At 47.0% G+C, this 16,024-nt stretch overlaps 1 protein-coding gene across 1 annotated transcript in view; it reads left to right on the top strand.

The window, feature by feature from the left end:
• The window catches only part of poln (polymerase (DNA directed) nu), a 520,953-nt gene that overhangs the window by 105,492 nt on the left and 399,437 nt on the right, over positions 1-16,024 (top strand). The window contains exons 10-12 of the mRNA XM_070877627.1: positions 2,175-2,258; positions 7,253-7,348; positions 14,817-14,873. Coding sequence (XP_070733728.1) covers positions 2,175-2,258; positions 7,253-7,348; positions 14,817-14,873 — 237 coding nt within the window. The remainder of the gene's footprint in view (positions 1-2,174; positions 2,259-7,252; positions 7,349-14,816; positions 14,874-16,024) is intronic.

The raw sequence follows: 16,024 nt of genomic DNA, 5'->3' as shown, positions 1-16,024 counted from the left end.
CTCTACTGTTTTTAGCCTTTCACCATTTAGAAAGTACCCTGTTCTGTCCTTTTTAGATGGATGACTCATATTTGCCCTCATTGAAATCCATTTGCCACAGTTTTGCCCATTCATTTAATCTGTCGATATCCCTTTGTAATTTTATGCTTCCATCTAGACTGCCTACAATGTCACCTATCTTTGTGTTATCGACAGGTTTGGATATATATGACTTTCTATTCCATCATCATGTTGTTAATAAATACTGTGAATAGTTGAGGTCCCTGCGGGACACCACGAGCCACAGCTTGCCAATTTGAGTACCTACCCATTATCCCTCCTACCTATCTCCTGCCGCTCAGCCAATTTCCTAACCAGGTCAATAATTTTCCCTCAATTCCCTCAATTAACAGTCTCTTATGTAGGACTTTATCAAATGCCTTCTGGTAGTCCATATAAGTAGCCTCCATCGAAATACCCCGGTCCACTACTTTAGTCACCTCCTCAAAAGATTCAGTCAGGTTTGTCAGGCATGACCTACCTTTCACAAGTACATGCTAGTTCTCTCTACTCAACTGAAAATTTTTGAGGTGTTCAGTCACCTTGATCTTAATTATGGACTTAATTATTTATTAACTTTATTGCTATGAGCTCCTCGCAGGCAGACCGCACCTGTGCTTTTGATTGATGGTTAGCAAACAAAACAAAAAGATTGTTTATTGAGATGGGTGATTCTAACCCTACTCTGTCAGCAGAAGCCTGGTGGTTGGGCAGTTAAAATCATCCCTGGCTCTTACCTGTCCAAAATCCGCCATGATCGCAACATCTGCAATTTTAACCTGTTCTTCTGAGCAGGCAGCAAGGACACATGCCCGCAGCCAACAGGATCCTTCTGAACACGTGCATGTTGTGGCCTGATGACATCATTGAGACCCGACTGTAATTTTAACTCAGGCCTGAGTGGGGAATTCCACCTGGAGTTAAAATCAAAGCCACATGCATTTCTTTTTTTAGTCACCCGCTTCTGTTGCTATTGAAAATTCAGCTAAATTTCTTCCCTGAACCATTTTCGAGTCTTAACGATATTTTCTGAGATAAAAATTTGGAAATTATATAAATAATGAACCTTTGAGCATGTTATGAGGTAATCTTTCTTTTTTTAATTGATATTTATCTTTATTAAAGACTGGAAAATTAAGCTAACTCACTTAGTGTACTGAATGATAAAGTGTACATTCCCACGCTTCCAATTATAATGGATGAAGAATCACTAGTTGGGGAGGAGAGCTGTTTCCCAATAGACATGCTAGGAATGCATGGTGCACGCAGAAGCAAATAATTTATTTCCTGTCTTTGTGTTCTTGCCTTAAAGCAGGAATACAAATACAGGAACCACTGGTGGTAAGGTTGCCCGAGGGCACAGAAGGGGCTGTGAAGGGGCCAGGGGGCATGAATGGAAACATAGTGGAAGGCTGGCTCCTGATGGTCCAAAAAGCGGTCAACGGCAGTTTGGGTCACATTCCCCTGGGCCCCCTTGCCCCACAAGGCTGCTAGACTCAGATCCCAGATCACCGCAAGCTCCTAATACTGTCAGACTCCACCCTTCTCCTGCCACCCCCCCGCCCCAATGTTCTGAACCCCTTCCCAGTCTTGCTGGACCCCAGGATATCCTCAGGTAGGAGGGAATGGGTGGCGATGGGGGGAGTACAAAGAGACAGCGGTGTGCTTCGAGGTGAAACTGGGCTACAAGAGACTGGGGGGTGGGAGGCGCTGATTCTCCATTGAACGCTTGACACGCTGTCCCTAAATTACCCAGAGCTCTCTCTGCTGCTACCAGACCCTGGGTTTCCACTCCTCACCATCAGAAATGAGAAGCAGTGCCTGGGGTGAGGCTGCATTAGGAGGGTTCAGGCAGCATGTTGTTGCATTGCCACGGCAGTTACAAGTTGCAGGCTCCAATGGCCAGAGGCAAGGGCGATGAGATCTAATCCCTCCATCACCTACTCAGTTGCAATCTGCTCGTAAAATGGCAAATGTGGAAAATGTGAATTAAAAACAGAAAATGCACAGCAGTTACACTTTCATCTGAAGTGATTGTTGTTTAAGGTAGAGGCACTTTGTTAGGTCCGTGGTAATCGCAGGGACCTGCTGTTAAGGTGACAGAATGACCAGTATTGTTATTTGGTATCACTCAGGTACGACAGAAACAGCTAGAACAGGAGGCACATCAGGTGGCTGGAGAACAGTTCCGTTTGACCAGCAGCAATCAGCTTCGACAGGTAAGCTTTCATTTATTAAGACAGGAAAGGCTTATTCAGCTAACCCAATCATCCAGGTCACGATCCAGGTCTGTGTCAGCCGTGGCTCGGTGGGTCGCACTCTCGCCTCTGAGTCAGAAGGTTGTGGGTTCAAGTCCCACTCCAAAGACTTGAGCGCACCAATCTAGGCTGACACTCCCACTGCAGTACTGAGGGAGTGCTGAACTGTTGGAGGTGCCGTCTTTCAGATGCGACGTTAAACCGAGGCCTCATCTGCTCTCAGGTGGGCGTAAAAGATCATATGTCGAAGAAGAACAGGGGAGTTCTTCCCAGTGTCCTGGCTGATATTTATCCCTCATTCAACATCACTAGAACCAGATGATCTAGTTGTTACCACATTGCTGTTTGTGGGAGCTTGCTGTGTGCAAATTGGCTGCCGAGTCTCTTACATTATAACAGTGACTACACATCAAAAAGCACTTCATTGGCTGTAAAGCGTTTTGGGACGTCTGGTAATCATAAAAGATGCTGTAAAAATGCAAGGCTATCATTTTTTTTCTTTTATGATCCAGTGCTCCAGGTGGTCATTTTCTGTGTTTTATTTCCCAGCCATATCGATCTTACTCTCTGCTGAATAAAATATACATCTACTCTTTTGAGCCATAAAAAAGAGAAGGCTCTGAAGGCTAACCTAATAGAGGTCTTCAAAATTCTGAAAGGTTTTGACAGAGTATATAGAGAGAGAGAGAGAGGGGCCGAAATTGCTCCTTTCTATAAGGCCTCTGGCCGCCTGAAAGCAGCGGCCAATGGTCAGTGTGGACTGGCCGCTGAGTCTCCGCGGAGGGGCTGCCATTTTAAAAATTGCTCTTCCTCGGGTTTGGAGCGGTGTAGGGGACCGCGCTGCCCGTTTTCCCGCCATGGTGTGCACTCGCTGACCCCTTCCCGGAATTGGCCCGCAGAGCGGTGCCGCCGCCAGTCGGTGTCCCCGCCAACTTTCGCTGTCGGTAAACTCTCTGTGGCTTGGCGACGCGGCCGCCCTTAAAGGGAAGGTGGCACTGCCGGCGATGCCATGATATTTTTTAGTCGGCCGACTGCCAGGTCGGGCCAACAGTTATGGCCACGGGTTCGGCCTCTTGGGTGCCAGGCCGCTGGCCCGGCCGAAACCCTCCCTGGTGGCCCAGTGTTTGCCACTAAAGTGGCTGCAGAGTTTGCAGCGGCCCTCCCCTTTAACTGAGGGACGTTGTGACCTGTCAGCGCGATGACATCATCAGCGCGGCGCTGATGACTGGCCGGGGTGGTGGACCCGTCCCGCACCCGACCGGAACACCTCAGCGAGGTAAAAAAAATATCAAAGATGTGAATTTCTCCGCCCCATGGACTTGGAGAAAAATTTTCAAATCCGGTAGGGGCGTCCCGTTTGGGGCGGGGCTCAATTTCAGCCCCAGAGTGTTTCCACAAAACTCAAGGCCATCAATATAAGATAGTCACCAAGAAATCAAGTAGGAAAGAAACCTTTTTACCGAAAGAGTGGTGAGAATGTGGAACTCGCTACTACAGTGGGTGGTTGAAGCGAATAGTATAGATTCATTTAAGGGGAGGCTAGACAAGCACATGAAGGGGAAGGGAATAGATTAGATGAGGAAGGATGGGAGGAGGCTCGAGAGGACTGGCATGGACTGGTTGGGCCGAATGACCTGTTTCTGTGCTGTAAATCCTTTGTGATCCGATGTAAAAATGAAAGGCTTTTCACTGCGTTAAGTAGCAAACTCTCCCATACGTAAACAGCTCGTTATTTCTTCTGTTTGGCTCGTGACCTCTTTAACTAGTTGTAATGTATTTGCTTCATGGGTTCCTTGCTTAAGAATTCATGGCAACACCTTGCTATTAAGAACTATTTGGTTTATTAACAAAGGTTTAACAGGGCTATCTGTTGGACGGGTTGCACGGACCCTCCCGCAGCCCCTTTCTGTACAACTGTGAACATCTATCCCTTCCCTCTAAACATTCTGCTTTCCACATGACTTGGTGTCATCTGCAAAACAAGACAGTCTCTAGTCAATCCGATCATCAACACAGTGTGGACAAAATCCTATTCGAGCGTGCTTTAACTGTATATATTTTTTCCAGCTTCTATGGGAAATATTAGTAGCCCAACAATTTGAAGTATGTAGATGCAGGGAATAATATACAGACAAATATTTTTATATGTTTGTACATAAGAGTTTTTATATTTTACAGAAGATATTTGAAGCCTATTTAGTGCATGAATAACATGAATTTTTGAAAAGGACAGAGCTGGTATGGGTGCACCCCTCGAGCCTGCTCTGTCATTCAGTAAGATCATGGCTGATCTTCTACCTCAACTCCACGTGCCTGCATTATCCCCATATCCTTCGAATCCCTTAATATCAAAATATCTAGTGATCTGTCTTGAATATACTCAATGACTGAGCCCCTCCACAGCCCTCTGGGGTAGAGAATTCCAAAGATTCACCACCCTCTGAGTGAAGAAGTTTCTCCTCATCTCAGTGCTAAATGGCCGAGCCCTTATTCTGAGACTCTAACCCCTGGGAGCCTGGAGTTCTACAACCAGGGTCAAAACATTCTCCGAACCAGTGTGATCTTATAAACTCATCCTTACTCCCCCCTCTCTGCTTCCGCCCCTACACACAGGGGAAAATCCTGCAGCAGTTTCACCACCCTCTCTGGTATTTGGTAATTTACAACCGACAGAGTTCAGGGGATGGATTTTCCTACTGGCAGTTTCCCTGGATGAACACTCGACACACTCCTGCTGGATTTTACCTCTGTGCATTTTTAATGTCAAACAACTAAAAGAAAAACTTGCATTTCTATAGCGCCTTTCATGACCACCAGGCGTCTCAAAGCGCTTTACAGCCAATGAAGTACTTTTGGAGTTTAGTCACTGTTTTAATGTGGGTAACGCCCTAGACAAATTGCGCACAGCAAGCTCCCACAAACAGCAATGTGACAATGACCAGATAATCTATTTTAGTGATGTTGATTGAGGGATAAATATTGGCCAGGACACCAGGGATAACTCCCCTGCTCTTTTTCGAGTTAATGCCATGGGATCTTTTGCGTCCAGCTGAGAGGGCAGACGGGGCCTCGGTTTAATATCTCATCTGAAAGATGTTAAATCTCCGTCAGTGCAGCACTCCCTCAGCACTGCACTGGAGTGTCAGCCTAGATATTATGTGCTCCCACAACCTTCTGACTCAGAGGCGTGTGCTGACACATGTCGCTGTTAAGCTCACTTAAAGCAAACTGGTGTACTCCTGTGTTAAAATAACAGCGAGAAGAAATTAGTTAGCCATGTTGAGCGTTTGTCTGAGAATCCATCACCAGAGAACTGGTCAAGTTCGGACCCTGCAGCTAATGTTTGGAAATAAAATCGATTTTTATCTTGATGAATTCACTGTTGAGGTAAGCGATTCATTCAGTGCATGAATTTGAAACAAATAGGCTGTAACTTTAACCTAATAGAAACATAGAAAATAGGTGCAGGAGTAGGCCATTCAACCCTTCTAGCCTGCACCGCTATTCAATGAGTTCATGGCTGAACATGCAACTTCAGTACCCCATTCCTGCTTTCTCGCCATACCCCTTGATACCCCTAGTAGTAAGGACTTCATCTAACTCCCTTTTGAATATATTTAGTGAATTGGCCTCAACAACTTTCTGTGGTAGAGAATTCCACAGGTTCACCACTCTCTGGGTGAAGAAGTTTCTCCTCATCTCGGTCCTAAATGGCTTACCCCTTATCCTTAGACTGTGACCCCTGGTTCTGGACTTCCCCAACATTGGGAACATTCTTCCTGCATCCAACCTGTCTAAACCCGTCAGAATTTTAAACGTTTCTATGAGGTCCCCTCTCATTCTTCTGAACTCTAGTGAATACAAGCCCAGTTGATCCAGCCTTTCTTGATAGGTCAGTCCCACCATCCCGGGAATCAGTCTGGTGAATCTTCGCTGCACTCCCTCAATAGCAAGAATGTTCTTCCTCAAGTTAGGAGACCAAAACTGTACACAATACTCCAGGTGTGGCCTCACCAAGGCCCTGTACAACTGTAGCAACACCTCCCTGCCGCTGTACTCAAATCCCCTCGCTATGAAGGCCAACATGCCATTTGCTTTCTTAACCGCCTGCTGTACCTGCATGCCAACCTTCAATGACTGATGTACCATGACACCCAGGTCTCGTTGCACCTCCCCTTTTCCTAATCTGTCACCATTCAGATAATAGTCTGTCTCTCTGTTTTTACCACCAAAGTGGATAACCTCACATTTATCCACATTATACTTCATCTGCCATGTATTTGCCCACTCACCTAACCTATCCAAGTCACTCTGCAGCTTCATAGCATCCTCCTCGCAGCTCACACTGCCACCCAACTTAGTGTCATCCGCAAATTTGGAGATACCACATTTAATCCCCTCGTCTAAATCATTAATGTACAGTGTAAACAGCTGGGGCCCCAGCACAGAACCTTGCGGTACCCCACTAGTCACTGCCTGCCATTCTGAAAAGTACCCATTTACTCCTACTCTTTGCTTCCTGTCTGACAACCAGTTCTCAATCCATGTCAGCACACTACCCCCAATCCCATGTGCTTTAACTTTGCACATTAATCTCTTGTGTGGGACCTTGTCGAAAGCCTTCTGAAAGTCCAAATATACCACATCAACTGGTTCTCCCTTGTCCACTTTACTGGAAACATCCTCAAAAAATTCCAGAAGATTTGTCAAGCATGATTTCCCTTTCACAAATCCATGCTGACTTGGACCTATCATGTCACCTCTTTCCAAATGCGGCAGGCGATAACCCACGGAATTGGGTGGGACGCCGGTTTTGCGCTCTGGCCAATATTGTTCTCTGTCGTCTTCAATGGTGAGTAAAACCGGGCAGTGTCACATGGGCGGAATAGGTTAAAACCGTTTCACTTTTGATTGAAAAGTAATTTAATTATTTTCAATCCCCTGAACTGAGGTAGATTCTGTTCGACAAACTGCGCTTACACCTGCTTTGTGAGAAAAAGAAGCTTCCGAGAACAGACCTACGGCAGCAGCAGTCAACCTCCGAGGCAGTGGTGAGTGACTGCATGGGGAGGCAGTGGTGAGTGACTGCATGGGGAGGCAGTGGTGAGTGACTGCATGGGGAGGCAGTGGTGAGTGACTGCATGGGAGGCAGTGGTGAGTGACTGCATGGGGAGGCAGTGGTGAGTGACTGCATGGGGAGGCAGTGGTGAGTGACTGCATGGGGAGGCAGTGGTGAGTGACTGCATGGGGAGGCAGTGGTGAGTGACTGCATGGGGAGGCAGTGGTGAGTGACTGCATGGGGAGGCAGTGGTGAGTGACTGCATGGGGAGGCAGTGGTGAGTGACTGCATGGGGAGGCAGTGGTGAGTGACTGCATGGAGAGGCAGTGGTGAGTGACTGCATGGGAGGCAGTGGTGAGTGACTGCATGGGGAGGCAGTGGTGAGTGACTAAAGGTGCTCAGGATCAGATGTTTTATGCTAATATTCATCGGCAGTCCCTCGAAACGAGGATGACTTGTTTCCACGCCGAAAAAGGATGAGTTCACAGGTGTTTCAATGAAGGACCTAATATTCCAGGTCCTGAACTACATAGTGTAGGGTGGAAAATCCTTGTGCGTGAACTTTTTTAACACGTGGTGGCCATTGCACACCAGCCACTACACGTTCTTAGTCCAATGGCAAGGGTTGACCAAGACGACTGGAGGCCTGCTCTGCTGCACGGGCCGAGTGCGCACACATATTGCAGTGTGGGCTAGCCCGTGCTGCCCCTGAGCCCTCGCCTCTTCTGGCCCCGAACAATCTCGATAATCTCTCGCCGCTCCTTTGCCCCCGACCTCGCCGCTCCTGCTGTATCTGCCCACGCTCCAATCACCGACCTGGACCTTGATGACGTCGCTCTTCGCTGCCGTCGCCCTCCTGCACCAGCTCGCGCTGTACCTTGTCGTGGTATGTCGCCACGCCGCTCCTTTTATGGCCCCGACCTGCCGCGGATGGTCGCTCGCAGGTCGGGGCCACCACGCTGCTCCAGGCCGCCGCTTGTAGATGATGAAGGATTGAAGATGATGAAGGAGGCTCCAGTGGAGCATAACTGGCAGCATGGCCTGTTCCTGTGTTGTATGTTCTATGTAATTCTATGTTTTGACTCTAATTACTTTCTATTTAGAATCACAGTACAGAAGGAGGCCACTCGATCCATCGTACCTGTGCCGGCTCTTTGGTAGAGCGATCTAATCAGTCCCGCTCCCCTGCTCTTTCCCCACAGCCCTAGACATTTCTTCTTTTCAAGTATTTATTTAATTCCTGTTGAAAAGTTACGACTGAATCTCCTTCCACTGCCCTTTCAGACAGTGCGTTCCAGATCATCACAATTCGCTGTGTAAAAAAAAAAAATCTCCCCATCTCCCCCTCTGGTTCCTTTGCGAATTACCTACTTTTTTCACCTCTCTGCTTCTGAAGGGGCTGGACACTGTCCCATGGCACAGACCCATCTCTAGTGCCATATCCAAGTGCCCATATTTCACTTGTGAGCCTCGGCAATGAGGCCCAGCAGTGAGGCCCGGCAGTGAGATTCGACGGTGAGCCCCGGCGGTGAGGCCCGGCAGTGAGGCCCGGCAGTGAGATTCGACGGTGAGCCCCGGCGGTGAAGCCCAGCAGTGAGCCTTGGCAGTGAGGCAGGCTATTCAACCACAGGACCACGGCAGTGGAGCTCGGCTCCTCCCCAACGACCACATTATAGCACTTTCAGCAACAGTTACCGGATTGCCATCAAGAGGACTAACTCTGACTTGCCGTGCAACTCGGAACTCCTGCACGGCAAGCGAGCCCAAGGCGGGCAGAGGAAACGTTTCAAGGACACCCTCAAATCCTCCTTGAAAAAATGCAACATCCCCACCGACACATAGAAACATAGAAATTTACAGCGCAGAAGGAGGCCATTTCGGCCCATTGTGTCCACGCCGGCCGACAAAGAGCCACATGACCCTTGGTCAGCAGCCCTAAAGGTTACATAGAAACATATGAACAATGACGGAAAGGCAAAGAGCACCCAGCCCAACCAGTCCGCCTCACACCACTGCAACAAACCTTATACTGAAAACATCTACACTCCAACCCAACGGGAGCCATGTGATCTCCTGGGAGAGGCAAAAACCAGATAAAAACCCAGGCCAATTTAGGGAGAAAAAAATCTGGGAAAATTTCTCTCCGACCCATCCAGGCGATCGACACTAGTCCAGGAGATTACCCTGGCCGTATTCTATTCCCTGCAATACTTACCATTATATCTGCACCGTCCAACAAAAGGTCATCCAGTCTAATCCCAATGACCAGCTCTAGGTCTGTAACCCTGCAGGTTACTGCACTTTAAGTGCCCATCCAACCATCTCTTAAAAGTGGTGAGGGTTTCTTCATCCATCACTCTTCCAGGCATCGATTTCCAGATCCCCACAACCCTCTGCGTAAAGAAGACCCCCCTAAAATCCTCTCTTAACCTTCCACCAACCATCTTAAAATTATGCCCCCTCGTAATAGACCGCTCCACCAATGGAAATAGACCCTTACTATCCACTATGTCCAGGCCCCTTAATATTTTGTACACCTCGATGAGGTCTTCTCTCAACCTCCTCTACTCCAATGAGAACAAACCCAACCTATCCAATGTGTCCTCATAACTAAGATTCTCCATTCCAGGCAGCATCCTAGTAAATCTCCTCTGCACCCTCTCTAGTGCAATCACGTCCTTTCTATAATATGGCGACCAGAACTGCACGCAGTACTCTAGCTGTGGCCCAACCAAAATATTATACAATTTAAGCATAACCTCCCTGCTCTTATATTCTATGCCTCGGCCAATAAAGGCAAACATTCCATATGCCGCCTTAACTACCTTACCCACCTGGCCTGCTATTTTCAGGAATCTATGGACAAGCACTCCAAGGTCCCTTTGTTCATCTACACTATTAAGTGACCTACCGCTTAATGTGTATACTCTTTCCTATTAGCCTCCCAAAATGCATCACCTCACACTTCTCTGAATTAAATTCCATTTGTCACTGCTCTGCCCACCTGACCAGTAGATTGATATCCTACTGCAGCCCATGACTTTCCTCTTCATTATCAACTACACAGCCAATTTTAGTGTTGTCTGCAAACTTCTTAATCATATTCCCTATATTCAAATCTAAATCGTTGATATATACCACAAAAAGCTAGGGACCAAGTACTGAGCCCTGCGGAACCCCACTGGAAATATTCTTCCAGTCACAAAAACATCCATCAATCATTACCCTTTGCTTCCTACCTCCAAGCCAATTTTGAATCCAACTTGACACTTTGCCCTGCACTTTTAACCTTCATGACCAGTCTACCATGTGGGACCTTATCAAAAGCTTTGCTAAAGTCCATATATACTACATAGTACGCACTACCCTCATCGACCCTCTTGGTTACCTCCTCAAAAAATTCAATCACATTAGTCAAACACGATCTCCCTTTAACATCTCTGTACTGACTGTCCCTAATTAATCCTTGCCTTTCCAAATGCAGATCTTTCAGGATTTTTTCCAGTAATTTTCCCACCACTGAAGTTAGGCTGACAGGCTATCCCTTTCTCCCTTCTTAAACAAGGGCACTACATTAACAGTCCTCCAATCCTCCATGCCCAGATCCAAAGAGGACTGGAAAATGATGGTCAAGGCCTCTGCTATTTCCTCCTTTACTTTGCTCAACAGCCTGGGATGCATTTCATCCAGGCCTGGGGATTTATCTACTTTCAAAGCTGCTAAACCCCTTAATACTTGCTCTCTCACTATATTTATTTCATCCAGAATATCACACTCCTCCTCAATAGCAGTATCTGCATTGCCCCTTTCCTTTGTGAAAACAGATGCAAAGTATTCATTAAGAACCCTACCAACATCTTCTGCCTCCACACAAAGATTACCCTCATGGTCTCTAATAGGCCCTACTCTTTCTTTAGTTACCCTCTTATTCTTAATATATTTATAGAACACCTTAGGGTTTTCCTTAATTTTACTGGTCAAGAATTTCTCGTGCTCTCTCTTAGCATTCCTAATATCCTTTTAAATTTTGCCTCTTAACTTTCTATATTCCTCTAAAGATTCTGAAGTATTCAGCCGTTGGTATATGACATAATCGTCCCTTTTTTTCTTAATCCTCCCCTGTAAGTCCCTAGACATCCAGGAGGCTCTAGAATTATTTTTCCCAACCTTATTCTTTAAGGGCACATGTTTGGCCTGAGCCTTCTGGATGCCTCCCACTATTCCGACACTGATTTACCCACAAGTAGCTGTTTCCAGTCCACTATGATCAAATCATTCCTTAACTTAGCAAAATTAGCTTTTCCCCAATTCGGAACTTTTATTCCAGGCCTATTCTTGTCCTTATCCATAAACAACTTGAATCTGACTGAATTATGGTCACTGGCACCCAAATTCTCCGCCACTAATACTCCTTCAACCTGCCCAGCTTCATTCCCCAAAACTAAATCCAAGACCGCCCCCTCTTGTGTTGGGCTGTGACTGTAATTCCGATCATTATCATAGGCAGTCCGTTGGAATCGAGGAAGACTTGCTTCCACTCTTAACATGAGTCCTTAGGTGGCTGTACAGTCCAATAAGAGAGCCACAGTCCCTGTCACAGGTGGGACAGATAGTCGTTGAGAGTAAGGGAGGGTGGGACAGATTTGCCGCACGCTCTTTCTGTTGCCTGCGCTTAATTTCTGCATGCTCTCGGCGATGAGACTCAAGGTGCTCAGCAGCTCCCGGATGCACTTCCTCCACTTAGGGTGGTCTTTGTCCAGGGACTCACAGGTGTTGGTAGGGATGTTGCACTTTATCAGGGAGGCTTTGAGGGTGTCCTTGTAACGTTTCCTCTGCCCACCTTTGGCTCGTTTGCCGTGAAAGAGTTCCGAGTTGAGCACTTGCTTTGGAAGTCTCGTGTCTGGCATGCGGACAATGTGCCTGCCGAGTGGAGCTGATCAACTGTGGTCAGTGCTTCAATGCTGGGGCTGTTGGCCTGGTTGAGGACTCTAATATTGGTGTGCTTGCCCTCCCAGGAGATTTGTAGGATCTTGCGGAGACATTGTTGGTGGTATTTCTCCAGCGACTTGAGGTGTCTACTGTACATGGTCCATGTCTCTGAGCCATACAGGAGGGCAGGTATTACTACAGCCCTGCAGACCATGAGCTTGGTGGTAGATTTGAGGGCATGGTCTTCGAACACTCTTTTCCTCAGGCAACCGAAGGCTGCACTGGCGCACTGGAGGCGGTGTTGAATCTTGTCATCAATGTCTGCTCTTGTTGATAAGAGGCTCCCGAGGTATGGGAAATAATCCATATTGTGCAGGGCTGCGGCGTGGATCTTGATGACTGGGGGGCAGTGTTGTGCGGCGGTGACAGGCTGGTGGAGGACCTTTGTCTTACGGATGTTTAGTGTAAGGCCCATACTTTCGTACGCCCCTCAGTAAATATGTCGACTATGTCCTGGAGTTCAGCCTCTGTATGTGCGCAGACACATTGGCATCGTCTGCGTACTGTAGCTCGACGACAGAGGTTGGGGTGGTCTTGGACCTGGCCTGGAGACGGCGAAGGTTGAACAGCTTCCCACTGGTTCTGTAGTTAGTTCCATTCCAGCGGGGAGCTTGTTGACTGTGAGGTGGAGCATGGTAGCAAGGAAGATTGCGAAGAAGGTTGGGGCGATGACACAGCCCTGTTTGACACTGGTCCGGACGTGGATTGGGTCTGTACTGGATCCGTTGGTAAGGATCATGGCTTGCATGTCGTCGTGGAGCAGGTGGAGGATGTGGACGAACTTTTGGGGGCATCGGAGGACACTCCATAGACCCTCGCAGTTGACAGTGTCAAAGTCCTTTGTAAGGTCGAAGAAGGCCATGTATAGGGGCTGGCGCTGCTCCCTGCATTTTTCCTGCAGCTGTCGCACAAACCAGACTCCCCACCTACCCTTTCCTTCAACTACTGTGTGTCCTACTTGTGACCGAGACTGTAATTCCCGTATTGGACTATTCAGTCACCTAAGAACTTACTTTTAGAGTGAAAGCAAGACTTCCTCGACTTCGAGGGACTGCCTATGATGATGATAACTCTGGCAGTGTTGTCCCCTCTGTCTCCTGAGGGTGCTGCGACCAATATATCAGGGCTAGTACCACTCTAGTATTAACCTTACCACATTGCCTTCATCAAAAGTTTTTGTACTCTGCTGTTCCAAAGCAAACTTGATTGATGATGAATGGTTGTTATGAAGTGGTTACCACACCTGCTTACGTGGTTGTTTTAACCGAAACCCTACCGCGGGACCAGTATGGTTCGGGCCAGATCCCCATTTTAGATTCCGCCCCATTTTACACTTCACTGGGAAGGTTAGGTTGAAATTACCCCCATTGTGCGAAGCTCTGATAACTTTTTCTTTCTCTTCTGAAGTAAACGTAGCAAAGTTCTAATGATTAGGACACTGACTTTGCTTATTGCATTAATACATACACTGTAAATGTCAAGTCACTAAGGGATCAGAATTTCAATTGCAATGATCACAAGTGTAATTAAATTCACTAAGTATGCCTTAGAGTGAGTGCAGAGGAGATTTACGAGGATGGCTCCAGCGATGAACGACCTCAGTTACATGGAGAGGCTGGAGAAGCTAAGCTGGGGTTGTTGTCCTTAGAGCAGAGAAGGTGAAGGGGAGATTTGATCGAGGTGTTCAAAATCATGAATGCTCTTGATTGAGCAAAGAAGGAGAAACAGTTTCCAGTGGCAGAAGTGTCAGTAACTAGAGGAAATAGATTGAAGGTGACTGGCCAAAGAACCAGAGGGGAGATGAGGGAAAAAAAATGACAAAAAAGCAAGTTGTGATGATCTGGAACGCACTGCCTGAAAGGGCGGTGGAAGCAGACTCGATAGTAACTTTCAAAAGGGATTTGGATAAATACTTGAAAAGGAAAAATATGCAGGGCTATGGGGAAAGAGCAGGTGAGAGGGACTAATTGGACAGCACGATGGACCGAATGGTCTCCTTCTGCGCTGTATGATTCTATGATTCTATATGATCTTAGGATTATGAGCTCAAACAGCAGTATGTAAAGTAGCATGAATAATAATTTCCTAATTCAAATGAGTCAAAACATCTGATGTTGCTGCTTTACGATCCAACCCCGAGGCACGCAGTACTATCTAGTTTTTATTTTATGCTTCGAACTGCTGAGTATTAGGATCATAGAGTTAAGTGAGATTTATTTAGAGGAAGAATGCTTTTGAATTTTGTTGCCATGAATTATGAGATTTTAAAAGGGCCGTTTAAGTGATTGGTTACCTTATAAAAGATTCATGCTCGGAACGGTGCAATCCAATAAAAATATCAGCTCTCTTTCCTGGGAATAATTCTTTGGCATGAATGCTGCCTGTAAGATAAGGCAGGGAGGGCTTTGTTTACCAGTGTTCTCGAATGTTTAAATATTAAGGCAGGCCTGTTGTCTGATTTTATTTACTAGCTGCTGCAGCTTCAGGAACTCCATCCACTGCCTAAAATCATACTGGAATACAGGCAGGTGAGTGAATCTGCGTAAGACATGCCGTGGCTGATGGACAACCCCGTTGCAGGAGGGAAAGGGCTGAGCCCAGAAACTGCTGCACCTCCACAAGTGCATTGAGACAGAATATCCGCTGCCCACTTGTCCTCGTCCTGACCCTGTCTCAAACCCTAGCCGCTTGGTGTGGGTGGGGGGGGAGGGCGGGGTGACACCGCAGGCCCGTCTGGCCAAACGCCATTGTTTTTCTACGCTGCTCCTTGGCTGGTCTGATGATATCCAAATGGTGATCGATCTGTCTGATGTTTGGATCTGGTATTCTGGGGCCCCCATATGGCCCTATATGGCAAGTTACATAGAAACATAGAAAATAGGAGCAGTAGTAGGCCATTTGGCCCTTCGGGCCTGCACTGCCATTCAATATGATCATGGCTGATCCTCTATCTCAACACCATATTCCTGCTTTCGCCCCATACCCCTTGATGCCATTTGTGTCTAGAAATCTATCGATCTCCTTCTTAAATATATTCGGTGACTTGGCCCCCACAGCCTTCTGTGGTGGAGAATTCCACAAGTTCACCACCTCTGTGTGAAAAAATTTCTTATAGAATCATACAGCACAGAAAAGGAGGTCATTCGGCCCATCGTGCCTGTGCTGGCTCTTTGAAAGAATACCAAATTAGTCCCCCCCCTGCTCCTGCTCTTTCCCCACAGCCCTGTAAAATTTTGCCCTTCCAAGTATTTGCCTAATTCCCTTTTGAAAGCTACCATTGAATCTGCTTCCACCGTCCTTTCAGGCAGTGCATTCGAGATCATAACAACTTACCGTATAAAACTAGTTCTCCTAATCTCTAATCGCCCTCTGGGGAGATGGTTCCCGAGCTCCTGTGGTGCATTTGGACTTACAGAGACATTTGACAAGGCGCCATATAAAAGATTACTGCACAAGATAAAAGTTCACGGGGTTGGGGGTAATATATTAACATGGATAGAGGATTGGCTAAATAACAGAAAACAGAGAGTCAGGATAAATGCTTCATTCTCGGGTTGGCAACCAATAACTAGTGGGGTGCTGCAGGGATCAGTGCTGGGACCCCAACTATTTGCAATTTATATTAACGACTTGCAAGAAGGGACTGAGTGTAACGTAGCCAAGTTTGCTGACGATACAA

The sequence above is a fragment of the Pristiophorus japonicus genome, chromosome 1, assembly GCF_044704955.1.
Source record: "Pristiophorus japonicus isolate sPriJap1 chromosome 1, sPriJap1.hap1, whole genome shotgun sequence".
Classification (NCBI taxonomy): domain Eukaryota; kingdom Metazoa; phylum Chordata; class Chondrichthyes; family Pristiophoridae; genus Pristiophorus; species Pristiophorus japonicus.
This window is presented reverse-complemented; position numbering and strand designations above follow the sequence as displayed.